Genomic DNA, 27,461 nt, shown 5'->3' with positions numbered 1-27,461 from the left:
CAGGCCAACTACCATCACAATATACGCACTCATGTTTTGGGCAACTAGAAGTATCTTAAACGAGAGTTAAATAGGAATACCATGAGTAGGTTCTCGTGGCTTCCGCATAGTACCATATTCTCATCGGGCTTGGGGGTGTACTGGACTGTGTAGCCGAAGAGGAAGCAATTGGCGTGAGCCTAGAGGAGGCACCAGTCAGAGTGAGCCCCCTTGAAGGAGGAAGTTGCAACAGGTGTAGATTATGCTTGCGGAATAGCAGATGTTGTTGAAGAGCCAGCCAATGCATTCTGGGCCTCTCTCTTCACCGCAGCAAAAAAGTTATATATTTCGATAGCATCAACAGCCGTCCCAGCATCTTTATAACACCCCATATCTGCAGACTCATTGCTGCCTCAATAGGGACGGACATCAATATGACCTCCGTTTAACACAACAGTCCAAGCTCGAATCTTCGTTCCATATGCAACTGCACCATATACTTCGGGTCGATGTGCCAATTCTTCTGGTGAAAAGGTATCCTTTACAAAATCATAAAGTTGTTCTTCCATCTCTTGAATAGAGCAAGGAGTTCTGCTGTGACGCTTACATTCTACCATAAGTAGAGTGATAGGGCGGAATTTGTTGTCATAATAACGAGCGATAATGTCTACAGCTTTGGTTGTGTCATCCACAGGCTGTTGCCCATTCACAGCAATACCATCAGTCGCCATATAGTAGTTGAGGATATCCTGCCATAAAGGAACCGTAGCAGACTCTCGTTTTTCGGGATCGCTAGCTTCGAGATAGGCACCATGCAATGCCCACGTCTTGATAAGTCCATAAGGTTTGAAAGACATCTGTGGCATTCTTAGTTCATGATGCATTTTTAAAATATGGTATATCAACGTACTTTGTTGACTTAAGAAGATATGGTTGCGAATTGTCCTCCTATCTGAGCAGAAAAAGTGTATAAATTCTCGGCAATGGTTGAAAGGTAGAATAGATATGATAATTCAGCAGATAGAATGAGGTGGTGAAAAGCAGGTATGTTTCTCAGGAGAGTTCAGCAAAGGAGTTCAAATTCACTGTTTAAAATCATAACCTAAAATTAAGGTCATAACGGTAGTCATGCTTTGCTGTGACTTGATTTATGTCGCAGCTCTTCATCAAGATATAAAGACAAGTTATTCTGCACTAAGGTCAGATGACTCCAGTGTCAGGCAAAGAATGGTACTATGCGGCAACCATTAGCTATACATTCATCTCAATGGACAATATCTCACCATCGCACTGCATTATGTCTTCATCATCATTATCCCTCACCCTAAGAAAGATCTACTCACGTTTCGGGCAATGCCAAGTAGGGACACTGCATGGCATATAGAAGCACGAATCAATGTAGCCAGTCAGCTTTCGGATCTGCTCGAAAGAAAAGAAAATATTATCTCATTTTCTAAGAGTTTCTTAAATAGCATGTTACGAGGTTTGCCGTCTAGATCACGTGGAAGTGCTCTAGGCTCTCGAGGTGGTTTATAACTAGACGTCAAGCAGGGACTTAAAGTAATGACAATAATGCAATTCGTAACTAATAGTAGAGTATACTAAATGATTGATCTTGAGCACGAAGCTCTATACAAAGGAAATCCATCTTGATTATATAGACCTTCGTGCCTCCTTAAAAAAACCGATGGCTATGAGCCCGATAAATCGATCACCGCAAAGCCGATCTTGATTTGTTGGTGTGTGAACGAAGTGAATGACTTCAATTCAATTACTACTGTAATAAAGAACTAGGCGAACGCGAAAGAGACTAGCTCTTTTAGTAAGTCTATATAAGACTTACTACTTTCAATATGTAGCTAGCTCTTTAGACAGAATACAATTAGACATACAGGACCTACGTAATCCGTGGGTGCTACGTCTTCCGTATCCTTCTCGTACCAACAGTTGGTTTCTTGATCATGTGATCAAGAACGTGACCTATGTTACTGTCCGACGTAACACGAGAAGTGGAATACTTGATTTAAAATAAAAACTTTAACATTTTAACAAAAAATAATTGCAAGTTATAAAAGCTTTAGAATTTATCAATAATATATATATATAATCTAAATATAAACTTTTATAAAAGAATAAGATACTAGAAATGTAAAATGTCAAGTTTTGCGGTCCTATACACTACAGGACGAGGCACCACAACGGATATTGAATGAGCTACAGCCAGCCAATCCTCAAGAGTAGCAACCCCATGGATCTCAAGTTCCAGCATATTCCCTCCAGCTACAATGCCAGATGCTAATCTAAAATTCAGAAAACAGTTATGTAAGTAGCAGTCAAGTTATACCACAACCATGTGATGAGCATCCTATCAAATCCCTATAGAATAAAAGCTAAGAACTACCCATGAATCTACCCAGCTGTAAGAAACTTTCATCATTCTCCCAGGTAATAAGCGCAACAGCATTCAAAATGCGAAAATAACAAAAGATGGCAACAGTATTATTTGATGTTTGTATGATATTTGACTTCTGATCGGTGTTGTGATGAGCCATCCTGTCGAGAATAGAAGAGCATTTATTTAGGTAAGCTTGCCATGCAAGTGAACGACCGAGGTGGAAACGATATCTTGCACAAGAAATTTGGTAAATAAGTGCCCCACTCAGCTTCATTGGTATTCCTTCTTTATTGCTATAGATTCAAAATATCATCAAGCACATTGTTCGTCTACCAGGAGTAGGAAAAAAACAACTGGTGCCAACTTTTCACGAGACCATCGGCGTCGATCGTGTGTTGTTTTAAAAATAATGCTAGAACTTGTGGGACCATACGTGGATGGCACATAGTCTGAATGGCTCTCCGAATTCATATTCCATAAGAGTTTTCAATTAACATCAGAGCCTAGGGGTACCAAGACCTAGGAACAAATAGATTCATGGACCATAGAGTTGGAGGTCATAGTGTCGCTTAGATATTTTAGAATATACTACGGTACAATGCTTGATCAGGGCTCACTCTCTCATATAGCCATGATCATTTGTATTATATACTTCTTTATATACTGTAACAGATTAAAACTTGAAGAAGAAAAATGACAATTAACTGAAACGCAAAAAGCGAAAAGCATCCTTACAAATTCATCCCCTAAAACCTAAAATGGCTAACCGAAGGGATCCATTTCTTGGCAATGCCGAAACTAGCTAGACTAATCACACTCAAAGGCTAAAAAGGCGGCCACATGAGCGCTGGCATAGGAAGGAGCAGATGGTACATAGTATACGGCTTTGAATTGTCCAATATAAGTACCGTCCAGGCTTTTATCAATCAGGTCGAAAGCTCTAGATCTAGAACAGCAAGCTAATCTATCTCTAGCATCAATACATAATCTCATCTATAATAAGTCATTTAATCATCTACCGACACCAATTTTCCCTTTAAGATCTCTCCAAAACCTCCCTCTCCCTTGCAATCTTATTATTCCCAAGACTAACCCCAATCTCCTTCACCACCAACCACCCAGGAATGAGCGCCAATCCCCAAAGGCCAAAATTGAGATATACACCTCCAACATTACCCATTACTGTGATGCTATTTAACCCGTACTATATGTTTCGTCAGTTATTTTGTGATATGGATGATGTGATAGAGGTGAAAAAGAGGACTCACACTAACGGCCTGAACAGCTGATTCCGTTCCTCGAAGTAGTGCTGCGATTCTTATGACTTCTTCGGCGGTTCTAGCGAGATTTCCAATGAGGAAGTATCTGATGGTTGTTAGTAATTATGTAGGATATTGAAGTATGTATGTACTCACAGGAATAAATAGTTGATTTGAAATCCGGAAACCCATCCTAGAAATACTAAAAATGTCCTCACGAATGCTCCACCATCAGACCAATCAAATACTGGTAGCGGATTCTGACCCGAGTAGTGTGTCACGAGGACAGTTCCCCATATCCACCAAACCTAGAATCAAAATTAGTAAATAGATAGAGGTAAACATCAAAAAGTGACTGAAACAAAAGAGCAAATACTCACACCCTGTAACCCTAAAATTACCACAAAAGACCATCTCGCTCTTTTTTTCAACGGCCACTTCTCCCGATCCAAAAATGCGCCCAACAAGTTACCCGAAATCATTGCCACAATCCCGGAAAGAAACGAACCCAATGCTCTTCCTCTCACACTGAGCCACACAGATTCATAAGTAAACATAACCGCCTCGCTATAAACTCCCTGCGCAATAAGCGGCACCAGCAACAAAAAATATTTACTTATAAACAATTTCGACGTAAGTTTTATTTCCCTCCAGCTAGATTCCGAAATGCGAAGATTTGGGATGACTCCGTCAGTTCGTTGAACCTTTTCAGGTGGTGTGAGGAGTAATGCTGCAAAAGGTCCAAGGGCTTGTAACGCGATGAATATAAGATATACATTGTATGATACCTTGCCTCTACCAGAATTATCCGCATTAAGAGCTAGATTAATCACGCCGCCCAAAACCTGTCCGCCAACTCGGAAACTTAACCATAATCCTAGGAATCTTCCTTGGTTCTCGGGTTCCGGATAACTCAATGCGACGGCTGCTTCAGCCATCCAAAAAACACCGGCGGAAATCCCGCACAAAGCGGCGCCGACGAGAACAAGCCATTCGTTTCCATATCGATTGTTGCAGTAGAGTCCAGCGGCGTATGGGGCGTAGCCGATAGTGCCAAAGATGAGAGCGGCTTTTATACCAATATACTTAACGAGGACAGAGGAGAAGAAACAGGAGATAACCATGAGGCAGAAGGTTAGGGCATTAGCGGCATTAACCAAATAGGGACTTTCTTCGCCGCCGGCCCCTAGACTGTTCATTGCGCCCCAGATACCTGGGGCCAGGAAGTTACAAATGCCGAGGATGATGGCATTGTAAAGAGTTGAGCGGTACCATTTTACTATAGTCTGTTAGGATTATATTATATTATGATAGATATGAAAAGAGATCAAGAATGAGGAAACAAACATACCAGGCCGCTTTTCCCTGAGCACAGGCAAAGCTTCATTGTCAGAAGATATCGAAGTATCTAGCACTTCCGACTTGTCAGACACCATGATGATTCAATGAAGCGAGAAAATGAATTGAACGGCGGAACACAGAATGACAGATTGGGTACTGAGGTCCAAACCGTTTTATCTATCTATGGTTTCCCACAGATATGGATGCACAGTAATCAAATCGAAGTCAAAAAGCCGGTAGCCATGCATTCTCCACCTCGGTTACATGGCGTGATGAGCACGGAATTGAAACCTTGTCATGACGAACACTATACTTTAACTAGCACTGCATCAGAGGGGTTTTCAGTAAAGATAAGCAGGCACACTCTTCTTGGAGCTATGGAGGGAAACAAAAACCTTTCCGTATCTAGACCACAATCTCTTAGATTCGATTTCGTTTGGGTTTGTGTATCTTGACTAACTTTTCGAACGAGATTTTAAGGTTTGGAATTTTCCGCCCCAGCTGATCCATACTACCGGGTCTTACTACAGGATGATGTACATTAAAATCGGATTATTGATAGCGTTAAGGAGTGTAAAGTGAAAGTAGCATACATGTCGTGCCTTTCTAGGTCACGAAGGCAGCGTTGTGAGACCTGTATTAAATTGAAAAGATCTAGGTAATTGACATGATCTACTCTATAAGCCTTCAAACCATTCTTCATGATAACTTCTCAAATCAACCTGATCTGGACGTTTGAGGTATGGTGTCAGATCACTATTCGCAATCGTCTCTTTTACTGTCCAGCCATTTCCTAAATATGCAAATCGATTCCCAGTTTTAGACTTATAAGTATATTCCCAATCTTCCCACCTGGGGTCTTTTCTTATAAAATTAACATGCGATGCGCTTCCAGGCCAGTGACCATGGATTCTACCTCCGGGTCTGCCGGAGTTCCCCCAGGATTTGCAATTGTCTGTCCATACTGTCCTGGGAAAGAAAGTATCACTATAAGCGATAAAATCATTTGTTGCCTCTTTGGAAGGAACAAAAGTTTTGATACTCTGCTGGCTAACCTTTCGCAATAACTTTGCTAAGTAAGTTATTTGTGTTTCTGTTTGGTTAGGAACTGTGCCACTTGTTCCATGAGCATTAGGCCCGGAGACGAAGAGGAGGTTGGGAAAAGAAGGCGATGCGACTCCAAGGTATGTAAGAGGATCAGGATTCCAAGCATCGCGCAAATTGTGGCCAAAGGCAACAATGGGAAATGGGGGTCGCATATCAATGTTTGCTCCTGTGGAGCATATTACTGCATCGACTTTTCGTTCAATACCATCAGTCGTAACAATTCCTTCTTCTGTAAATTTTTCGATAGGAGTCCGAATGAAAGAGACGTTATCTTCAGTCAAAGCTTCTAGATAGCCAGGCCCTGGTGTCAGCCGACGACAATTTGGAGCGAAATCTGGAACAATCTCATCCAATAATTCTGGCTTCTTCTTCAAACGTTCTGCCATCAATCTCCGAAATTCTTCTTCAAGCTTTTTGTTGTCCTCTGTGCCTTTAAATAAAGTTGAAAACCGGAGATAGAATTTACCCTCGAGATTTTTTCGAAATTTGTGATAATTGTCTGGATCCTCGAATGATTTTAGGAGGTCGTGAGGAAAGTATTTTGGCTCCAATGTCCTACCTTCTCCTTCACCACCAAAAGATCCCGCAATCCAAGTCTTGCTACGTGCATAATGGTCTAAATGTTTAACCACTTTTTGAAGATTTGGAACGACTTGCAATCCACTAGCACCATTTCCAATGACTGCGACTGTTTTGCCAGTAGGATCAAAATTTGGGTCCCAGTTTGATGAGTGGCGTAGGTGCCCCTTATAATTGCTGATACCAGGATAATCTGGCAGCTTCCAATCGTTGAATCTACCAATTGCTGTAATCACTACGTCGAAATTTTCTTCAAACTTCTCTCCATTCTCAAGATTGTCAATACTCAATGTCCATTGTGCACTCTCCTCATTCCAAATTGCACCGACAATCTTGCGGCTGAATTTGAGGTAATCGTAGACATTGTGTTTCCGTGCGACTTTCTGCCAATATTCTCTGATTTCTTTTCCTTGCGCATACTCTTCGGACCATTGCGTATTGGGCTCGAATGTTGATTGATATACATTCGCGGGAATGTCGCAACGGACCCCGGGATAGATATTCTCAAACCAAGTCCCTCCAACATCGGCATTCTTCTCAAAGATCGTGAGTTGAATTCCTGGTACTTTCGCAGGCAGAAGGATACCTGCGTTTATCCCGGCAAGGCCAGCCCCAATAACCGCAACCTATGGAACCACTATTTAGTACGCTGAATGGAATCGGGAATTAAGATGATTACAAACATTTAGGGGTTTGATAATGTCTACTGGATGATCTTCGATTTCAAAACCAGGCTGAGGCGTAGGTCGAAATGGTAAAGAAGAAGTACTTTGAGGTAACGTATCGCTATTTGTTTTGACCTCGATGGTCACTGGAGCTGGCGCTTCGGTAGATGTTGAAAGTGGAATCTTGACAGCTGAAGTAACGCCGATACCTTGTGTTTCCTCAGCAACAGCGGAAGGTGACATGATTTTCAATGATCGGTTTGCAGTCAATCTTTGAATGTTTGGAGATTACAATTTTTCCTGAGCTTTTTTTTCAAACTTCTGAACAACAAGAATGTCAACTGGAAAGTAACACAAGAAAGGCTGAAAACCAAAAAGATTAGAACCATCAAACGAAATAAACAACTACTCCACTAAGAGAGAAGTGACACTCTTGATCACGATATTGTAGCATCTCATTGCAGCATCCACGGCATGTATCAAGATAAACGTTCAGACCCATATTTCTTCCGACTTTTTTGGGCTAAGATAACTCAATCCGAGGTCGTTATCAATGAGGCACCATCCATTCATTCTGCATGTTGTCCGCGAATACGGAGTAGACATGCAGCCCACGGGTTGTGAGGGGTAAGTGGGGGGTTGCACTTGCACTTGCAAAGCTCCGGCTATGTGACCACCTATCTCCGTGCACGACATATTAATTCCCCTGCGACACATCCCGGAAAAGATAAACATGAGAAGAAGATTGATAGGCTTGGGGGATATGGAAATGATTATGTGATTACAAGGGGAGTTGTCGACTTTGCTTTCAGTAGTAGAATATGCTTCGATGGCTGATAGTGGAAGTGTATAAAGGGAAAAACAAGCAGAATTAATATGTATTGGCTCGATTAGATGTTAATGAGAAGTGGATTCATTGGCGGGGCACGTGCGGGGTTAGTGCATTTGTGCTTTTGCAAGGAATAAGACGCCATCGACACTCAATCAAACGAAAGTGCTTATCATCATTTTGCATTTTAACCTTCAACGAATTATGGCACGATGGAACCTACATTTTCATCATTTCACCTATGGTACCGGCACCGGCAGCTATGTATAATCGATCAAGGTAATGAAATTACCCAAGGTATAGAGTACAGATGTAGGTTTGGATCTCCTTGACTGTTTCTGCGTTACCCTCTTTTCCCTTCATCACGTCTGCGACATAAAACTGTAAAGGTTAGAAGGATTGTCTCTATTCACATCAGTCTTCCTCACCCGACGAGATCATTTCATATCTGCAACATGTCTTCCACTAAGAAACAGCTCATTCTCAATGCCTTTGCTATGCAAGCACCCGGTCATCTCAATCCAGGTCTCTTCAAATATCCTGGCGATCAAGGTTCTGAATACAAAAATATCAAGTCATGGATTGCACTCGCCGAGAAGCTCGAAAAGGCCAAATTTCACGCCATATTTTTTGCAGATGTTCTAGGTGGTTACGATGTTTACAAAGGTCCTGCGAATCTTGAGCCAACAATACCTGCGGCGTCTCAATTTCCAATAAATGATCCATTATATAGCATTCCTGCAATGGTGAGTCCTTCTCGACCGCTTTCCTAGTAGTATTTCTCAAACAAAATCTAACATGGGAAAAGGCTGCAGCTACAAAAAGCATTGGATTTGGTGTGACTGCTTCGACAACCTACGAACAACCTTATCTACTTGCTCGCAGATTCTCGACAGTAGATCACCTTAGTGAGGGACGAGTTGCATGGAACATAGTCACATCATATCTCGACTCTGCAGCTCGAAATCTCGGTCTAGATACCCAAATTGAACACGATGAACGGTATAGGATTGCTCATGAATACCTTGATGTTACATATAAGCTCTGGGAAGCATCTTGGAGAGATGATGCTGTACAACCTCCTGGATCGAATTCATACGCAGATCCAAAAGGTGTCAGGCAGATCAACCACAAGGGGAAATATTTCAATGTACCAGGTCCACATTTGTGCGAACCTTCTCCTCAAAGAACTCCATTTCTGTTTCAAGCTGGAACTTCCTCCGCAGGAAAGAAATTTGCTGCGACTCATGCTGAAGCTATTTTCTTGAATGCGCATACCCCAGAGCTTATTCGTCCATCGGTAGACTCTATTCGTTCACAAGCTAAAGAACTGGGAAGAGATCCGGCCAGTATCAAGATTGTTGCTGGGCTTTTGGTTATTGTTGCCGAGACTGATGAAAAGGCCCAAGAGAAATTCGAAAAACTTGCAAGTTATGGTGACCGAGAAGGAGCTTTATCCCTGTTTGGAGGTTGGTCCGGATATGATCTAAGCTCATATGGTGATGATGAAGACTTCCGATTTATTGAAAGCGCTCCCCCTGCTGTGAGAAGTATGGTGAATCACTGGGCATCAGTATCGCCGCAGGGTTTAACATGGAACAAAAAGACAATTGCCGAGCATCTTATCCTAGGAGGAAATGGTGCGAAGCTTATCGGAAATGCAAAGACAGTTGCAGATGAATTAGAAAGGTGGGTAGAGGTCTCTGATGTCGATGGATTCAATTTCAGTTATGCTAGTATTCCGGAGACCTTCGACGATATGATTGAATATTTACTCCCCGAACTACGGAAGAGAGGACTATTTTGGGATGACTATGCTGTTCCAGGAGGCACCTTGAGAGAAAATTATTTGGGTGTTAAGGGCCAAAACAGACTGGCGGAATCGCATCCTGGAGCAAAATATTTCTGGAAAGCTGGAGAAGATGTACCAGCATATGCAAAGGAGGAAACTAAGAATGTATGAGATGAAGAATAAAATATCACTTCAACTTTAAGTCTTCGACGACGGTGGAAATACTTTCAATTTTTCCCTGACCATCTCCTTCCTCTTGTACAAAACGACACCCACATATGTTACCTTGCTGATTTCCGCACTTATGTCATCTACCTTGTATTTCTCCATGATGTAACTTTCCCTAACGCATGAAGAGGCTTGGAGGTACCAAAATAGCCCTATCAATCGTCCATTCATTCATTCATCCATCCATCCATTTCTTCATCATCTATACATTTCTGCTTCGTCTCATCATTGATTTTGCGCAAGATTTCACCACTCATCGCACCATAGCTATGCCAAGCGGCTAGAACTACGCTGACACATCTCCACTTTCGCCCATCTCCTCCACGAGAGGTCACTTTCGGCTATTTTGCTTGATCCGCCCCACCCTTTTGCGACGGAGTTTGTTCCAGGTAGTATTTTTTTTGATGTGCAGTCGACCCATCTGATCTTTGACTCCTGCGTTTGAGATTTTGGAAAATCGCCTCATGTATGGGAATTCGTCGTAATGCGGAATAGACACGAATGCACGTTTAGTTTTACATTTCTACAAGATGACAACGATTCTCACGCCGTGTACTTAAAGAAATCTATTTCTTACGGCTGGTGATTTCACTTAGTTACTTTCTCTTCTTTCTAAATTTCTGATGTCTTATCCTCAGCAGGTCTGATTCTTTAATTGGTCTTCTCAAACGTTCTTTATCTATTTTATTTACTATTTCTTGTATTGCCGTGCTGTGCATATTGTCATCTTCAATCTATGATCATATCTTCTACTCTCAACAAACAAAATGCCTTCCCTCAAACAATTTCTTCTCCTAACCCCCGCCCTTTTCTCTGCAATCCACGCCCAAGGCGTACTCCTCTCAGCTCAAGGAACCAAAGGCTCCCCTGCCTCTCTTCCCCTCCAAGTTCAACTCAACACCAATGACGTAAATATAATCAACGAGGCCGAGATTAACAGCAACGTCGTAAATGAATGTGGACGCACAATTCTCAATGGCAATATCGATATTGGCGAAAATACCGAAACACAATTGGCTAATAAAACCGTGACATCCGTCACGAAAGGAAGTGTCGTTAATGTGGTGATAAAGCAAGGAGGTACGAATGGAAAGGGTCCGTATAAGTGTGATATGGATCCGACAAGTAACGGGTTGGGATCGGGACAGACGAAATTGGCCGTTAAGGAGACAGATGTTAAAGGGGGAAATATTAATTTGGCTGTTACTATGCCGAGTAATATGAGTTGTATTGGTGGTATGTTTGGTCATTTGCTATTCTATCCCATTAGCTCCTCTCCATACTCACAGACCTAAACCTCCAAGTCAAAATCAAAAACTAACAGAGCCTAGCTTCTACTGGAAATATCTGCACAGTCCGTTGTTTTAACGCAGCAACCGCTGGACCATTCGGTGGTTGTTTTGCCGTGATGCAGACGGATGAGACTGCTAGCAAGAATACGCCTGGGACAATTGCCACAGCGCAGACTTTGAAGGGCGTTGAGGCACAGGTTTTACAGTACGTTTTTGACTTACTATTCTATCATCGCAGAGAAACTTTTATCTTGTTTTGCAATCATTCCTCATTCATTTAAATTGCTTTCTAAAACCTATTCTCCGTCCCCTATCCTCTTACCAATCCCCTTCCCCCAACTGCTAACGATAACTCTCCACACTCCTTGCTAACATTCATCATAGAAACAACAAAGATCTCCCCGCCGCCATGAAAGCAAACTCCGAAGCAACGCTTAACGAACAAGGAATTTTTGCCGTAGAAGCACTTCTCAGCTCTTCCCTAGCAGCTGTTCCTACTGTTGCCGCGAAGGCCGCGGCTACTCCTGCCGCTGCTGCTGCTGCTGCGGGAAAGAAGAATGGAAGTGGCAATGGAAGTGGGAAGAACGGGAAAGGGAATGGAAATGGGAGATTTGGAGGGGGTAATGGGAATGGGAGGTTTCCGAAGACGTTTTTTGCATAGGGGTTGCAGTATTTATGGGGTGGAGATGACGGGAGGTATGATATGGATAGTGGGATGGGATAGATACCCCTCTTTATTTTTATTTGTTCAATAAATTGTGTATATTACTTCGATTCGGAACTATGGTGATATATTCGTCATATTTCTTATATGATTAATAGGTGTTATGGTATAAACATGTACTTAAGTCTTATATTCTGATCAAAACACACATTGATGTCCAACTTCATTCTCAAACGAGAATATAATTATGTAGGAGATTATGTACAAAGCGGAAATCTTACAAACGCTGAACTGAAATTTTTCCTTGTACTCAGTTTCTTTCATGCTAAAAATTTGGAAGGATCTCATGTGATTTATAGATAAATAGTTAACTTAAGCCAAGCATGCACAATTAGATCATTATTGTAGTGCGTTTGCCAACACAACTTACCACTGCCCTAGAGTAACTAGAAGTATGATGAGCAAGAACCAGAAGGACAAGAACTCCTAAGCTCGCCCCATTCTTCCAACTCTTCAGACTCGGCTTTGAAGTCTACTAGTTCTTGGTGGTCACGGTATCGCTATCTCTTTCTACTTCAGATCATTCAGAGAGTTTTTCGTTGTGGCTAGTTTTAATGATTCAGGACTATAACGTCGTGGTTCTGAGTATTGTTCCCAACTTGTATTTCGATTTCTCTTTTCCTCACGAGAGCCAATAGTAGATGTCGTAGATACAATATACCCCACAAGTAGACATGTGGATTCTGTGTCATTTTTTCATCTAAATCTCTGTGATATAAAACTATCATGGAGCTATTGATAATCTTACATGATTCGGGGTTTGCTTTCGATGCTTAATTTCACTCTCTGCTAGACGAACAATTCCGAGCTCAGATCAATGTCTGTAGGCTGTGGTTGGTTTTAAATTCTGGAGACTCGAGAGAGATGTTCGGTGTTCAAGCATTTGGATCATAAAAACCCATTTATCTCTTCAACCTCTTCATGATTGTTGTTCGACTAGGTCAGGGAAATGTCAAAACTTCATTTTTTGCGTGACAAATGAGACAGAGTCGTGCTCTACTTATGCTCGAATAAGAAGTTGAGTGACCACACAGCGATTGCAGCCACATTTTTCCAGCCCGGGTAGGTAGGTGTGTATAACGATTGGAATTAGGTCATTTTCAGGTGTTGACTGTCATGTTTAAAATTATCACTGGGTTTTCTCCCCCAAAAAAAATCAAATTCCTCACAATCAACAAATAAACAACGAGTACTTGTCTTCGTAACTTCGTTGGGTGTATCATCAGTCAAAATGATGCATAATTTTGACAGAAAATGATACTCCTGCGCTCCTCCTTAGCCAAGTGGTTCCGGAGGTTGGTGTTGATGTTTTCATGCCGTACAATGTCGTCTCTGATTCTCAGCACCGATGTACTATATATTCCAAAGTGTATAAATCAATGAATACCATAGTTGATCTCTAGAAATTTGATTGAATTATACATCTCTATCTACTTATGGTTGATTTAAATATGAAAGATAAGTCAGATTGTGGGTTAGGAGGACTGAAGATAGGGATTCAGAGGACAGGTGTCGTAGACCTATACATCCTTCCAAGCAAATGGAGATTAATAATTGGTCTCTGTTTAAGTCTTTCAATATATGGGAAGTTAAAGGATTTCGAGATCCCAAAAGTGGTTAAAAATATGGAGGTGGAATTTATCAACTAATCATATATTATTACATGGTGATATCCGTGAGGAGAGACGCAATGATGGCTCCTTCCTCTTAGGAATGCTGAAAGATGAACGAACATCCCAATTATGTCAAACCTCGACATCGGAACGTACTCGTATACACTTCAACAGTAAGTATTTACTTTTAACTCAATCCAACACAGAATTGATTGATGCTTAGCTCACTCATTCCTTTATGCCCTTGATTTCTCTTCCCCTTTCTTCCTTCCACCATTCCTTTTCCCCATGATCTTAAGGTATCTACCTCGACGAATGGACTTGAGAGATTTCACAAAAGCTTAGAGCCAGATGAAAAGTCTGCGGGTTGTTCGGGAAATGGCTCTCCCTTCCCTACGATCACATTCAGGACTACTGCGGATGAGGTATCAGAAACGATTTATCCTAATCACAATTGGACTTTTAATATGCGTGTACCTCTTTTCTACAACCAGTCAATTTTCTTTAAAGGATCGATATGGATTTTTCTTATATCCTCCTACCGATTTACCTCCGTCTGCCACAGGTCGATATAAAATACAAGCAACAACATTTCCAAAAGAATCAAAATCTGCCGGAGCAGTGCGTCTAACAAGACAGAAGAAGGTCAAAGAGGAATTTCTACGTGCTTGGAATGGGTATAAGAATAATGCATGGATGCATGATGAAGTGATGCCACTTTCTGGTGGTCAAAAAGATACATTTGTGGGTTGGGCTGCAACATTAGTGGATTCTTTGGATACACTTTATATAATGGGATTGAAGAAGGAATTTGAAGATGCATTAGAATCACTTAGACGAATTGACTTTTCGAAACCAAATGCCGAACGTGTTCCTGTATTCGAAACAACTATTCGATATTTAGGGGGTTTGTTGGGTGCATGGGATGTTAGTGGTCATCAATATCCTATTTTACTTGAAAAGGCAAAGCAACTTGGGGATTTATTATACCAAGCTTTCAATACCGAGAGTGGCATTCCTACACCTTATTATTGGTGGGAGAAAGAACTCTCAGAAGGGGAAAAAATACTGGGTGAGAACGGTGTCCTACTTGCTCAAATTGCAAGTTTGTCAATCGAATTCATTCGTTTAAGTCAAGTTACAGGCGATCAAAAATACGAGAAGTCAATACAAAAAATTACGGATCAACTGGAGAACATTCAAAATACTACAGTATTACCAGGAATGTGGCCATCTCAAGTAAACTGCATGGGATCAAACCTAGCATCTGCGAGCCTTTCATTTACTTTGGGAGCTTTTGCCGGTAAATCTTTTGTATTGTTTCTCTTTCACGTCTTTGCTAACTGATACAAATAAAGATTCTGCTTATGAATATCTTCCAAAAACACATTTAATTCTTCCCAAATCGTCCTCCGCCGATCAATATCTGAGAATGTATCGTAATGTATTATCAACCATCAATAAACATCTCGTTTTCCGTCCCAACCTTCCTGGTGATCCGGATATACTATTCACAGGAACCGTCGACGTCGATTCCGGACAGCCAATTCTAGATGCTCAAATCCAACATCTCGCTTGTTTCACAGGAGGTATGATAGGTATAGGATCACGAATAAATCAATCACCATCAGAAATGGAAACCGCAATAAAACTAACCAACGGCTGTATCTGGGCTTACGAAAACACTCCCTCAGGAATCATGCCTGAAATATTCCATGTAGATCCTTGCACCAATATTTCCTCCTGTAAATTTCAAGGCTCAAATACAGATAATGGCTTTACACGCATTGAAGATCCATCCTACCAACTCCGCCCCGAAGCCATCGAATCTATCTTCATCATGTACAGACTGACAGGTGATCCTGTATGGCAAGAAAAAGGTTGGAAAATGTTCAACGCCATTGTTAAACATACACATACGGATATAGCAAATGCTCGAATCAAAAATGTCATGGATGAGAAACCGGAAAAAGAAGACTCGATGGAAAGTTTCTGGTTGGCGGAAACATTGAAGTATTTTTATTTGCTTTTTTGTGAACCGGGTGTGCTGAGTTTGGATGAGTGGGTGTTGAATACGGAGGCTCATCCTTTGAGGCAGGCTAGGGGTTGATTCGCTTAAGACTTGGGATTCGAATGTTAAGAATAGAATTAATGGTAAATATGGGATATAAAGAGAGTGTATGATTCCTGTATAAGTGATGTTAGAAATGCATCACAAAATAAATGTAACATATAATACTATTGTCTCATCTGATCTATTACTTGGGTAAGTATCCGTACAGTAGTCCTTTCCGTTAGATCTGCACCGATTTCATGATAATACTAGACTCGAGTGCTTAGCTCAATGCTCGATGGTGGTTGGAAATGCAGATTTAAGTTGAGAATATGGAATTCTGCGTTACATCAATATAATACATGATTTATTTCATTCATCATCAGACAACAGAAATCCGAAGGAATTGATGCGATAGTATTTACTTGCTGGGTACTGTACACTTGAACTCTCAATTCCAAATTCTTTAATATATCAAGTATCATAAAAGATTTATTTGGATATTGTTGGGTTTCTTGAGACTAGAAAGAGCATCAGATTGAATTGACTTATTCTCTAGCTAAGCAGTTAAGCTGCGAGCATATATTCAAAAAAATGAAGGAATAGGTTGGGTATTCGGCCTTCGGAATTAAAGTGCTTTGAAATCAAAATATTGAAAGCAAACAGGGATGCGATGATTCAACACCTGTACGTGGTGCATCCTACGAACCTGTAATTTTTCTTACAGAGCCAAGATTGAATCAGGCTGAAGCTGGGCAAAGGTCGTGCTTTAAAAAGGAGCGGTACTGGGAGTGAAGGTATCGTGAATTTGGCCCGGAACAGAGGACTATCAGTCGAACGGAGATGAAAACTACCCGACAATCAACGAAACAATGACGGATTTCGAAGCGGAACCACCTTTACGAATCTGCAGTGGGATGCAGAGCCTGAGAATTGCTTTAAGGAGCATTTCAAAGCGGACTGCCTTTACGAATCTGTGTGGGAGCAGAGCCTGAGAAGGAAAGCGTTGTGCCGGTGATTGACAGGGCACCTCTGGGGCGCTAGCGTGCAGAATTTTCACGACTCAACAATGCGTACAATCTGCGGGTATACCGGATTGGAAGTTTACAGGTGGTTAAGGGGAGTAATCGAGAATGTATAAAGGTTGTGGTAGAGTCTTATTGAGGCCAACGGAGGTATGGGTGGATTAGGGATGGAGGGACGCTTTTGGCACTTTGCTCTACGAATGTACAAGAGCGGTATCATGGCGGCAGAGGAACTCTCGAACGAGGGGGATGCTTTTAGCAAGATTCACTCTTCTGCGAAGCATTCGGCAGACATCACGGCAGCGGATGAGCTCTGGCAGAAGCTACCTTATGAGACACATATCCGATACGTTCTCAACCCTCTGCATTATCGATTACAAACTATACATTGGGGGAATGGACTTTGCAGGCTGTGCTTTGGTTAGTGAGCTGGAAACGTTGTATTTTTAGTTGCCTGGCTAGGAGTTAAGACACAGCAAAGCTTGCAAGATACGGTCGGCCTTGTTGTGCAGGAGAGATCCGGCAAGGTAACGCGAAACGGTGCACAAGCCGCGGGGCGTAGCGTATAATGGCAGCGACAGTGACACTGTCTATACGGCTCGAGAGGACGGATGCGCGTATCGGTCTACAATAGGGTACAAGGCAGCTGGCAATGGAGATACCGGGTAGGCTTAGGGAGCAAACAGGATAATAGGTGTAGAAAGGTTGTTTTTGCCTGGGGGCAACCTTCTCAAAGGATATTGAGACTGACATCTTGTATCTGGGAAAGCATGGTAAGAATTGGTTACTCTTACTTATATTTGTAGTCTCACTGGATATATTATAAAAGACTCATAGATTTGCAAATATAATATTATCACTGGGAGATCCTAACCTGGGGCGCCTCAGAAGGCATCACCTTTGATCCCGGCAAATCAGAACTCATCCACTTCTCAAAACGCAGGACTGAACAGAACCCAGATACTACCCCTACAATTACTATAGGAGATCTAACAATCAAAGAACTTGCCAATGGAAAGCCCTATATTAGATGGCTCGGAATCCTCTTCGATAAAAAGTTATCCTTCAAATGGCATACGAAAGAACTAGCTACAAAAGCTATTGTAATAGCCAGAGCTCTTAAATCCCTGGGTAACTCTATAAGAGGAGCCCCTCCCAGACTACTACGGCAAGCCGCTGAAGCATGTGTCCTCAAACGTGCATACTTTGGAGCAGAAACCTGGTGGACAGGTAGAACACAATTCGGAATAAACCACCCTACTAAGGTGGAGGGCCATATCAACCAGTTAAGTAAGGTTACCTTAGAGTGTGCCAGAGCAATCCTGCCAGTATGGAGGACAGCCAACATAGCAATACTGCACCGTGAATCAGGACTCCGCCCGCCTGAAATTGAACTGGACGACCTAGCTCGCGCTTCAACAGTTAGAACCAGAAGACTGGACCCCTACCACCCTCTCGCCTGGAGAGCTAAATGGATCCAAGAGGACCCCGGCTCTTTCAAGACCCGTTTCGCCTGCCGTATCCTATCTCTTCCGCCCTCGGAACAGATCGATCCCCTATCAGCCCCTAAATGGCTAGAATATGAATCAAGAGCAGAAATAATGAAGCGTATTCACAGCCCCAATGGCCGTACCAAACAGGAAGCAGCTACTGAATTCAACGATTTCTATGACCTACTCCCTCGCGAAGATATCGTTATCTTCTCTGACGGGTCTAAACTTGCAAACGGCAACACTGGTGGCGGTTTCGTAGGGTACCAAGACAACCACAAATTCTGCGAAGGGAGCCTTCCACTAGGAAGAATGAAGGAAGTATACGATTCTGAAGCGATCGCAGCTTTCGAAGGCCTCAAGGCCGCTATCTCCTCGATCGAATCGAGAATAGCAACAGATATATACATCTGTCTTGATAATATTGAGGTAGCAGCAAGACTCCTCTCCAAATCTACCGGATCCTCCCAGGACACCTTCTCGGCTTTCCGCCAACTAGCCTCAACCTGGCACAATGGCACAGTCCATATCCGATGGGTCCCTGGTCATAAAGATGTAGCAGGAAACGAAGCGGCTGACAAAGCGGCCAAGGCAGGGGCAGCCCTCCCTCAACCCACAGGGGCCTACTCATATGCAGGACTCAGAAGAGTGACCAAAGGACTCAGGCAAAAAGCAATGAATCAGCTGTGGTCAACAGTGATCCCAACAACCTACAGAGACCTCGAGATCTTTACCTCACCAAGGAACCCAAAAGAACTCTCTCTCCCTAGACCCTTCCTAGGTCGCCTAATAGCTATCCGCTCAGGCCATGGAGACTTCGCATCGTACCACGAACGTTTCCTACATCAAGACGCACAACTGCTTTGCAGATGTGGAGCCCGTAAATCCCCAGTACACTTCTTCTTCTGCAGTATCGCCAAAAGAAACCACCCCCGGCCTAAAGGGAAACCTGCCGATATTCTTCCGTTCCTCTGCGGTACCTACGAAGGTGCTGAGGTATTAGCAAACTGGACGAAAGCGAACGGATTCTATACCAACATATGTCCCCTCCACCTCCCTCCCCCCCCAATCTTAAAGGGCCCCATTCACTCGCTGTGAGACCCCAGGTCGCAGAGCTACCCTAACAGACAATCAAAATTGACCATAAAACCTGTATTTCCTTTGTAAGAAAAAAAAAAAAAAAAAAAAAAGCTTATATAATCAATTGTGGAGGCGCTAAGAAGGTCATGGGGTTTTAGGCGGACCGGCTGCAGCTCGGCAGAATTCATACTAAGTAATCCCTCCACCAATAGGAAGGATTAATTTCTCATCAAGATCACGGCAGCTATGGGAATGCGCTCAGGAATCACTACACTCTGTAGAAATAGTATGTATATAACTATTAGAAACCCAGGAGTAACTCCCTGGCGGCCTTTGCCCCAAGAGGGGATGTCATGAGAATGGGGGGGCTTCGCCCCCTCGGCCTCTGGCCGTTAAATAATAACACACACACACACACATTGAAAGCAAACAAACAGTATACCAAAAAGGAAAGAATGAATTAAAAGTTGAGTTTTGTTTGCTCCTTATATGCATATGTACTATATATGCATATGCTGCCAAGATCCCAGGAGGTCAACAGATATACAAGATCTAATATACTAACAAATCCGCATATACTCACCCATCCACCCATCTATCATTCACTACCAATCTATCGCACCAATTCATTTCAGACCACTTCATAGGTACTATACATTAACACCAGCATACCAACACCAAAACCAAATCATGCACTCTTAAGTGCTACATGAGACTATTTCCATCATGAGGATATTAGCTATTTATTCTGATATTGCATAGACTTGAGATGATGTGATATGATATCATCACTAGAGAAATCGAAAGAAGGAAAGAAACTAAACCTACCATTTCAAATCCACTAGACCCTTGGCACACATGCTTAACAGCATCTTGGAATTCTTGAGTTTGCTGAAAAGCCTGTTTTTTTTCATTAGCAATCTACCTTGTCTCTCATCTACCCAATCTCTCACCCCTCCACCCCCCTCTCTTTCGCCCTGACCTAGAAGCAAAATCGACATCGAAAGATGAAAAGGAGTAAAACAAACCGTGTGTGAAGCCACATTCTCCCACCCAACTATAAAAACCAATCCTCTTCCCTTTTCTTCCTCTTTGGCGTCACGATTTTTAGCAATCTTCTCAACCACCTCTCCATAGTCAATGAATCCAAGATATCCTGCGATTTTCTTTTGTGACTGGATCTTTTCGAGGGCGGTTAGGAAGTTTTTCATTCCCTGTTTTGGAGGTGAGAATTGTTAGTTGGCTGATTAGATGGTTTTTGGGGTATGGTGGGAGGAATGAGAACGATGGCGTGATGGATATGGGGATGGGAAGTTAGAATGATGGAGTGGGAGCGGGGAGTGGAAGTTGGGTTTTTGAGTCCGAGATGTCAATTCTACTCATCCCTCTCTGTGAATTCGAAATTTAAAAAAACACGTCAATCATTTACCTCGATGTAAACATCCTCCACACTAAAAATCGGATAGTCAGTAATGCAGATTCGTCGTGCAGTTAGTGGAAGAGGTTCTGGTAGTATACGAAAAATGAAATAGATGAGAAATCCAGCCAACGGCGAGTATGAATCTGGAAAATTGTTGAGAGGACTCACTCAAAAGATATAGCTACTTCCAAGACACCCTTCCCGACAACTTCTTTCACGTTCAGTTGTTCCACATGCATAATATCTGCACTTTCAATAATTGGGCCGATATTTTCGAGGAAAGAGGGATAGACAGGAGAATCCATGAAGGATTTGTGGTGAGCGAGTGAGATCCAGTCTTTTTACAATCAATTAGTATTTTGATATATATTTGATAGACAGATATATAAATATCGAAAACTGGGGGATGGATATGTAGAAATAGTCAAGGGAAGAATTAATAGGGAGACTGGCAAGAAAATAGTAAATGAGAAAAAAGCATAGTGAACAGAGCAACTTACTAATATACCAAAACAACACCTCGTTCTCCGTCTCCTCGATCACAGCCCCATAATAAGAATCCGTATATCCTTCTTGAGAAGCAACGGTATCCAAAGTCTCACGCCCTAGATTTCCAATAGATACTCATTAGACCAGGCGACTAGAACCGCCAAACCAAGCAAGCTGTCCATCATCACATGATCATACCCAGCCAATCTGCCTTGTAGTCCATCTCACCACAATCCACAGACTGGGAAAATTCACACTTACAAATATTTGCATACTGCCCATCTCCCTCCAAATCCGCAATTTTAATTCCTTTTTTCAAGGTCACCCTCGCGAATTCCGTAACTGGTCCATTTTCCAATTGATTTTTGAGTGGCATTTTGTTGTCTTTTTCTGTTCTTCCTTCTGTCTTTCTTTCTAGCTATAATACGGATGAGATATATTCCAAGATGTACTTGATTTGTACTCACTCTAGTATAGAATAATGAAAAGGATATTTGGGATGAGATGATATGAGATGAAGTGAGATGAGAAGAGAATAAGTTGATATAAGAATTTGGTATGGCGGGACGTTTATATATGTATTGATCCTCAACTCTTAAGAGAGAAGCTAGCTGAGGTGTTTACCCCACACGCACTTCACCTCATCTCTATCTGAGTTTCTTCATATGAGTCTAGTACCCTACTTGCAGCCCACCCCCTCCTTCCTTTTGGGCCACTTTCCCATACTAAAAATTGTAAAAAATTAATATTTTAGATCTTTTATTTATAAGTATTATAAATCAAAAGTAGAAATATAAACTTTATTTTTAATGTTTTTGTCACACCCAAGAATACTGGGTAAAGTATCTTGTATTAGAAAATACTAAATTAAAAAGAAAAGAAGAAGGAAAACAAGAGTAGCGAGTTTTCCTATGATTAAATACAAACGGGGCATGCCACGTGACCCGGAGGTGTGAGGCGTCACAGTTTTCTATTAAAAATCTTTTAAAACTATAATATTTTTTAAATTTATTAATAAATAAATCAAATTAATAATAAATTTCTTTTAAAAAAATTCGTATTTTTTTTAAAAAAAATAATTCAATATTCGAAAATAATTTAATATTCAAAAATAATTTAATATTCAAAAATAATTTAATATTCAAAAATAATTTAAAAAAAAAGCCCTTTAATTTACAAAATCAATTTTGAACAAAAACTTTTACAACTTTACTTTCTAAAATTTCAATATTCAATTAATAAATTAATCCTAAATTATAAAAATCACTATTACTTTTCCAATTAAATCACTAACAAATATCCTTTTTATTAAAAGATTGGGTGGAAGAGGCCTCTATATTGACTATATTACTACGTCTGTAGGCATATTAATCTCCTCTTGGTATCCTCGGAGGGGACCAATATGCCTGCTTATGGTTCGTCTAATCTAGCCTGTTTAGGTAACCGTATTACTAATCACGACACGTGATTAGTACCGGTAACTTCTATTCCTTTTAACACTTTTAAAAAAAAAACTCAGCTAATCTCAATCTTCCAAGAAATACCATCAATCAATCAATCAATCAATCAATCAATCAATCAATCAATCCATTTCAAACCTTATAATTTCCCAATCTTATAAATTTCAACTTAATTCTTCTTCACTCTAACACACGAATCATATCATTACTGTAGTTGTTAGTCAGTCAGGCCTCGGTACTCCGTAGATCACTAATCCACTAACCTTAATCCTTCACGGAGATCCATCGATATGTACGTACCTACGTATAACCTAATCCCCATCTCGCATTCAGTCTGCGGAGTATGATCCACAGCAAAAACTCTTTATAAGGATATGAAAAAAAGCTTCAAAAATAAGGATATTTGGAGGTATCCTTGTAATCAGATCTTATCGCCTTGATTTTGTCTCCAATAAATTATTTCTACAAGCGAAGGTAATGAAACAAAAATTAATTTGTGTAACAAAACATAGAGAAAAACTTCAGAATTCCTAATAATTTTAAATTATATAATTTTAAAATAAAGTTATTCCATTAGTATATTAAGAATATATAAAGGTTTTGAGATTTTATATTTTTGAAGATATTTTTAAAAAGAAATTTTAAGGATAATTGTCTTTTTTATATTTAAAAAAATTTGGAATCCAAAAAACTATCCTTATAAACAGGATATCCTTATAAAGAGGATCCTTATAAAGAGTTTTTGCTATAGTCCCTTTCTCGCATTCAAAATAATCATCTACGCAATAATTATTCCCTATCTCGCATTAAAATGCCAAGTACCAAATACCAAATCCCTAATCCCGGAATTCCGTAACACAAAACAAACTACCAGTGGGTGTGGTGAACCATAGAACTCAATGTATATATATCATTATGAAGCAGTTCTTTACGTTTCATTTCGCATCTACTTATTTTTCCTATCTTGCTCTTGCTCGCCTTATCATGCTTCACTTCAGTCTTTCCCATCAATTCATGCAATAATCAATCCCCTGTACAAATCGAGCAGAAACCTTACTTCATCCCATCAGCCAGCTTGCTCCCATCACATCACATCAATAAGACCCTCCAATTTTCACATCATCAACTTTTTTTACTATCAATCCGAGTCGAAAGATAACTTCACTCCATAGGGGAAAATGTACGCCATAAAATCAAGCCATCCACCAACCGACCGGTCGGTAACATCCATAAGAAATTTGATTCTGATTGTTAACACATATTACTAAAGAGAGACCTTTTCCTTGTCCTTATCTACCAATTTTCATATATCAATTTAGCTTGATGCTCTGTGACGTTCATTCTCTAGCCTTGAGTAAAGCATGTATCTATTAATTCATTAGCATGTGTGAACAATGAGATTAAAGGATAAAAGAAACTTACAATGCCATTTGATTGCATTCTGCGGTTCCTGTAATTGTAACCAATCTTTCATTTGAATTATCTTGAGGTTCATTGATCTTAATGACACTACCACTGAGCTGTCTGATTTCATTGATCTTAGCACCACCTTTACCAATTATAGCTCCAACCATGTCATTTGGAATGAAAATTTGTTGGGTTAAAGGTTGACCAGGAATAGCTCCTGCCATGGGCTGACCTTGTGGACCCGTAGCATGTGGTTGAGGAACAGCGTGGCCAGCTTGTTGTGGTTGCTGTGGACCCACTCCACCATAACCAACTGCTGGAGAAGCATGCCCACCATAATGTGCAGCAGCCGCTGGTTGTTGATGAGGTGCTTGTCCTTGACCGTATGGTTGGGCATAGCTATTTCCAGGAGTATGATGAGAACCACGATCAGAACGACGATGGTTGTCAGGGTGACCGTAATTTCCACCAGCTGGTTGTGGAACATATGGAACAACCTGCATGCCACCTGGGACCACACCTGCAGGTCCACCACTTCTTGATGCATAAGCAGATGCGGCTGGACCACCAAATCTCTCGGTCAATTGTTCGAACAATGTGCTACCCACGTAATAGGTCGCGATATGAACAGCATCTGCGACACCAAGAACGACAAGTGATCTCTCCGTCGAAAGTGGAAGGTACGAATCAGAAGCATTCAAACGAGCTCCTGAAGCTTCTTGGATTTCTCTGATACGAACACCACCTTTACCAATTATAGAACCAATCAAGATATGTGGAATGAGAAGTCGGAGAGGGTACGTCTTGGAGTTAGAGTCGGAAGGAGCTTCGAGGGGTTCATTGTTCAATGTTCGGATAATCAAACCGAATGCCTACAAATAATTAGTCATATGTTTTCAATGATCCAGACGATAAACACACCTTTGCTACTGCATCAACAACACCGCTGACAGTCAAAATTCTTTCCACTGCACCCTTTTGATAATCACTGACGGTACATTTTGCACCAGACAGTTTTCGAACCAGTGAAACGTTTTCCCCTCCTTTGCCAATAACGGTGGCAGCTTCAGCACTTGTAATGACTGATCGAACATGTATCCATCCGCTTTCATCATGTGGTAGAGCATTTCCAGATGAAGATCCTTCGGGTTTGGCAGCAGAGGCAGTAGTCTGGATAGGTTGGGCTGCTTCGGTAGTAGGAGCATCAACGACCACCGTATCCCCTTGAGCATCCTTTACTTCTGGTTTTGTTCCATTGACTTCATCAGGTTTCGCATTCCCGTTTGAATTGGTGTGGACAGGAAGTTCGGTTTCGACGGCGGGAGTCTTCTTTTCTGAATCATCATCATCCTTCACAACCTTATCTAGAGCAGGTCTTTTGGCATCTGGTTGATCGTTTGGTGCAGATGGTGAGGATGGATCCTCAAGAGGACGCTTTGCAGATTGTGTAGGAGCTGTTGTAGGTGAGGCCGACATTTTTCGTTTGCTATTTGGTTAATCTCTTTCTTTCTTTCTTTCTTTCTTTCTTTCTTGTATGTTTGTTTCACTTTAAGTTGAATGGAGGTCGGAACGGGACTGGAGGGTAAAGTCAAATGACTATTTGGATTGATCGCTTTATGTACACCAGAGGAGTCTTCGAAGGAAAACGTGCTGGTGCTGGGGTCGGAGGAAGCAGGGAATGAATCGTGTGCTTTTGACGGGGACTGCGAATAAGAGAAGATGTGTCGATAGGGGAGGAAGCAGATGTGGTGTAGAATAACAACAACTTGTAATCAACCTGCAAACTCTGGAAAGGGATATGTTCAAGTTGTGAAGGAAGGCGAACAGTATCTGTGATGGGATGGATGGTAGGATTGTGTTGTGGATGTGGGAGGTGAAAATAACTGATTTTGAAGAATCCTCTCTTTTTTGGGGAAGAAAAAAAGCAGTATTAAAGACCTATCCTCAAACCTTGAGCTTTTCCACCAACGAATCAATTTATCGTTTTCTGAATGTGTTTTTCTTATATTTTTTCTGATCCTGAATTTGCGCTTCCTAGTTTTTGATTCGATGGTTGTTTATTTCTGCAGCTTCTCGATCGAAAGTTGCAGAGATGGTGGTAAAGGACGACAAAGAGTCGATGATGGGGTAAAGTTCGAAGAGGTCGATAAAATGGCCGAGATCCTGATAGCTTCCTAGGTAGGTAGGTATGGGTGGGCTCGATAGTCGACAAACTCAATTGAGGAAGTCGAGGGATGTGAGGAAGGGGAAAGAGACGAAGTAGAAGAAATAGAAGATTTTAAATTGATGTACTGTGAATCACTTTGCTGATGAAAAGTGTATTTTCAAGGAAAGCAGTCAGAGTAAAGGAAGTAGGAAAGAACCTTACACGGTAATGGAGAACAAGTCGGTAGATCTCAGATGGGTAAGCTCCACTAGTGTAGAAAAGCTACCTAGTTTGGATGTTGAGCTTGTAATGTAGGATCTTGTTGATGCCTCAGGTTTACTTTACTTTTACTGTCCTTTTACTGTTACTCTTAAACATTTATTAAAGATATATTAATATACTAATAACTTCTTAAAATACTTCATCACCAATAATAAACACATCTTTGACTCAATTCATAACACAACCCTCTTGCGGCCGGCTCCTTTTCTCCAAAATAGATTTTGTCGCTGCACTGCACTGTACTGACTACACTGCACACACTGCTTGTTTATCCGTGCGCATATAAATTTGAAGCATAGCACTCACTGCACGTGTTTTTTAAGTCAAAACGAAGCACCCTACAACTCATCAACCTCTTGTCATTGTATCGAAATCTATGTTGGCATGGACTCGATAAGTTTATTGGAAGAAAGACTTGATATTAACCTATCTCGATAATTCTACATAAACTGAACCTCTAACTCTTACTCACTTCAACCATGGATATCGATCAAGATTCTCGAATTTCCGCCGCATATACAACCCGTCTAGATCAAACCCTAAAAGATCTTCAAGATCGAGTCAAAGAGCAAGAAGAGGCACTTGAGAAGGTCGGTTGCAACACCCCTTCCCTTACCATTTCAATCCCAAGCTAACATCAATCAAGCTCCGTGCAACCACATCAACCCCGGTATCTGATGGACCATCACAAGATCCTAAAATCCATCTTCACCAACTCCGCACTCTAAAACAAGCCTATGATTCTCTCTCCATCGAATCTCCATACCTTCCACCGCCAAAATCCGTACTCCCTGCACTCCTCGCCT

At 41.3% G+C, this 27,461-nt stretch overlaps 12 protein-coding genes across 12 annotated transcripts; 7 read left to right on the top strand and 5 right to left on the bottom strand.

The window, feature by feature from the left end:
• Positions 1 to 392: 392 nt before the first annotated feature.
• SS1G_14242 (predicted protein) lies at positions 393 to 836 on the bottom strand (the record flags this gene model as incomplete). Its single annotated transcript, XM_001584737.1, has 1 exon — positions 393 to 836. The coding sequence occupies one exon, from the start codon at positions 834 to 836 to the stop codon at positions 393 to 395; it is 444 nt and encodes a 147-aa protein (XP_001584787.1).
• Positions 837 to 2,264: 1,428 nt separating this feature from the next.
• Positions 2,265 to 2,947, top strand: SS1G_14241 (predicted protein; the record flags this gene model as incomplete). The annotated part of the gene is made up of 3 exons (XM_001584736.1): positions 2,265 to 2,301; positions 2,674 to 2,764; positions 2,908 to 2,947. 3 exons carry the CDS (start codon positions 2,265 to 2,267, stop codon positions 2,945 to 2,947), a joined length of 168 nt encoding a protein of 55 aa, XP_001584786.1.
• A 463-nt stretch (positions 2,948 to 3,410) lies between these two features.
• SS1G_14240 (hypothetical protein) lies at positions 3,411 to 5,069 on the bottom strand (the record flags this gene model as incomplete). Its single annotated transcript, XM_001584735.1, has 5 exons — positions 3,411 to 3,578; positions 3,643 to 3,739; positions 3,790 to 3,941; positions 4,014 to 4,912; positions 4,985 to 5,069. 5 exons carry the CDS (start codon positions 5,067 to 5,069, stop codon positions 3,411 to 3,413), a joined length of 1,401 nt encoding a protein of 466 aa, XP_001584785.1.
• A 582-nt stretch (positions 5,070 to 5,651) lies between these two features.
• Positions 5,652 to 7,568, bottom strand: SS1G_14239 (hypothetical protein; the record flags this gene model as incomplete). Its single annotated transcript, XM_001584734.1, has 3 exons — positions 5,652 to 5,696; positions 6,030 to 7,286; positions 7,344 to 7,568. The coding sequence occupies 3 exons, from the start codon at positions 7,566 to 7,568 to the stop codon at positions 5,652 to 5,654; spliced, it is 1,527 nt and encodes a 508-aa protein (XP_001584784.1).
• A 1,041-nt stretch (positions 7,569 to 8,609) lies between these two features.
• On the top strand, positions 8,610 to 10,117 carry SS1G_14238 (hypothetical protein; the record flags this gene model as incomplete). The annotated part of the gene is made up of 2 exons (XM_001584733.1): positions 8,610 to 8,900; positions 8,963 to 10,117. 2 exons carry the CDS (start codon positions 8,610 to 8,612, stop codon positions 10,115 to 10,117), a joined length of 1,446 nt encoding a protein of 481 aa, XP_001584783.1.
• An 824-nt stretch (positions 10,118 to 10,941) lies between these two features.
• On the top strand, positions 10,942 to 12,127 carry SS1G_14237 (hypothetical protein; the record flags this gene model as incomplete). Its single annotated transcript, XM_001584732.1, has 3 exons — positions 10,942 to 11,410; positions 11,506 to 11,671; positions 11,851 to 12,127. The coding sequence occupies 3 exons, from the start codon at positions 10,942 to 10,944 to the stop codon at positions 12,125 to 12,127; spliced, it is 912 nt and encodes a 303-aa protein (XP_001584782.1).
• A 1,786-nt stretch (positions 12,128 to 13,913) lies between these two features.
• On the top strand, positions 13,914 to 15,913 carry SS1G_14236 (hypothetical protein; the record flags this gene model as incomplete). Its single annotated transcript, XM_001584731.1, has 3 exons — positions 13,914 to 13,976; positions 14,443 to 15,106; positions 15,162 to 15,913. The coding sequence occupies 3 exons, from the start codon at positions 13,914 to 13,916 to the stop codon at positions 15,911 to 15,913; spliced, it is 1,479 nt and encodes a 492-aa protein (XP_001584781.1).
• A 1,186-nt stretch (positions 15,914 to 17,099) lies between these two features.
• On the top strand, positions 17,100 to 19,673 carry SS1G_14235 (hypothetical protein; the record flags this gene model as incomplete). Its single annotated transcript, XM_001584730.1, has 3 exons — positions 17,100 to 17,301; positions 17,770 to 19,465; positions 19,664 to 19,673. 3 exons carry the CDS (start codon positions 17,100 to 17,102, stop codon positions 19,671 to 19,673), a joined length of 1,908 nt encoding a protein of 635 aa, XP_001584780.1.
• A 466-nt stretch (positions 19,674 to 20,139) lies between these two features.
• On the bottom strand, positions 20,140 to 21,736 carry SS1G_14234 (predicted protein; the record flags this gene model as incomplete). Its single annotated transcript, XM_001584729.1, has 7 exons — positions 20,140 to 20,166; positions 20,280 to 20,351; positions 20,480 to 20,665; positions 20,881 to 20,902; positions 21,040 to 21,208; positions 21,372 to 21,476; positions 21,622 to 21,736. The coding sequence occupies 7 exons, from the start codon at positions 21,734 to 21,736 to the stop codon at positions 20,140 to 20,142; spliced, it is 696 nt and encodes a 231-aa protein (XP_001584779.1).
• A 2,399-nt stretch (positions 21,737 to 24,135) lies between these two features.
• SS1G_14233 (hypothetical protein) lies at positions 24,136 to 25,703 on the bottom strand (the record flags this gene model as incomplete). The annotated part of the gene is made up of 3 exons (XM_001584728.1): positions 24,136 to 24,187; positions 24,243 to 25,099; positions 25,149 to 25,703. 3 exons carry the CDS (start codon positions 25,701 to 25,703, stop codon positions 24,136 to 24,138), a joined length of 1,464 nt encoding a protein of 487 aa, XP_001584778.1.
• Positions 25,704 to 26,276: 573 nt separating this feature from the next.
• On the top strand, positions 26,277 to 26,688 carry SS1G_14232 (predicted protein; the record flags this gene model as incomplete). Its single annotated transcript, XM_001584727.1, has 3 exons — positions 26,277 to 26,354; positions 26,410 to 26,463; positions 26,557 to 26,688. The coding sequence occupies 3 exons, from the start codon at positions 26,277 to 26,279 to the stop codon at positions 26,686 to 26,688; spliced, it is 264 nt and encodes an 87-aa protein (XP_001584777.1).
• Positions 26,689 to 27,134: 446 nt separating this feature from the next.
• SS1G_14231 (predicted protein) lies at positions 27,135 to 27,290 on the top strand (the record flags this gene model as incomplete). The annotated part of the gene is made up of 1 exon (XM_001584726.1): positions 27,135 to 27,290. The coding sequence occupies one exon, from the start codon at positions 27,135 to 27,137 to the stop codon at positions 27,288 to 27,290; it is 156 nt and encodes a 51-aa protein (XP_001584776.1).
• Between the last annotated feature and the right edge of the window lie 171 nt (positions 27,291 to 27,461).

This window comes from Sclerotinia sclerotiorum, genomic scaffold, assembly GCF_000146945.2.
Source record: "Sclerotinia sclerotiorum 1980 UF-70 scaffold_31 genomic scaffold, whole genome shotgun sequence".
Classification (NCBI taxonomy): Eukaryota; Fungi; Ascomycota; class Leotiomycetes; order Helotiales; family Sclerotiniaceae; genus Sclerotinia; species Sclerotinia sclerotiorum.
This window is presented reverse-complemented; position numbering and strand designations above follow the sequence as displayed.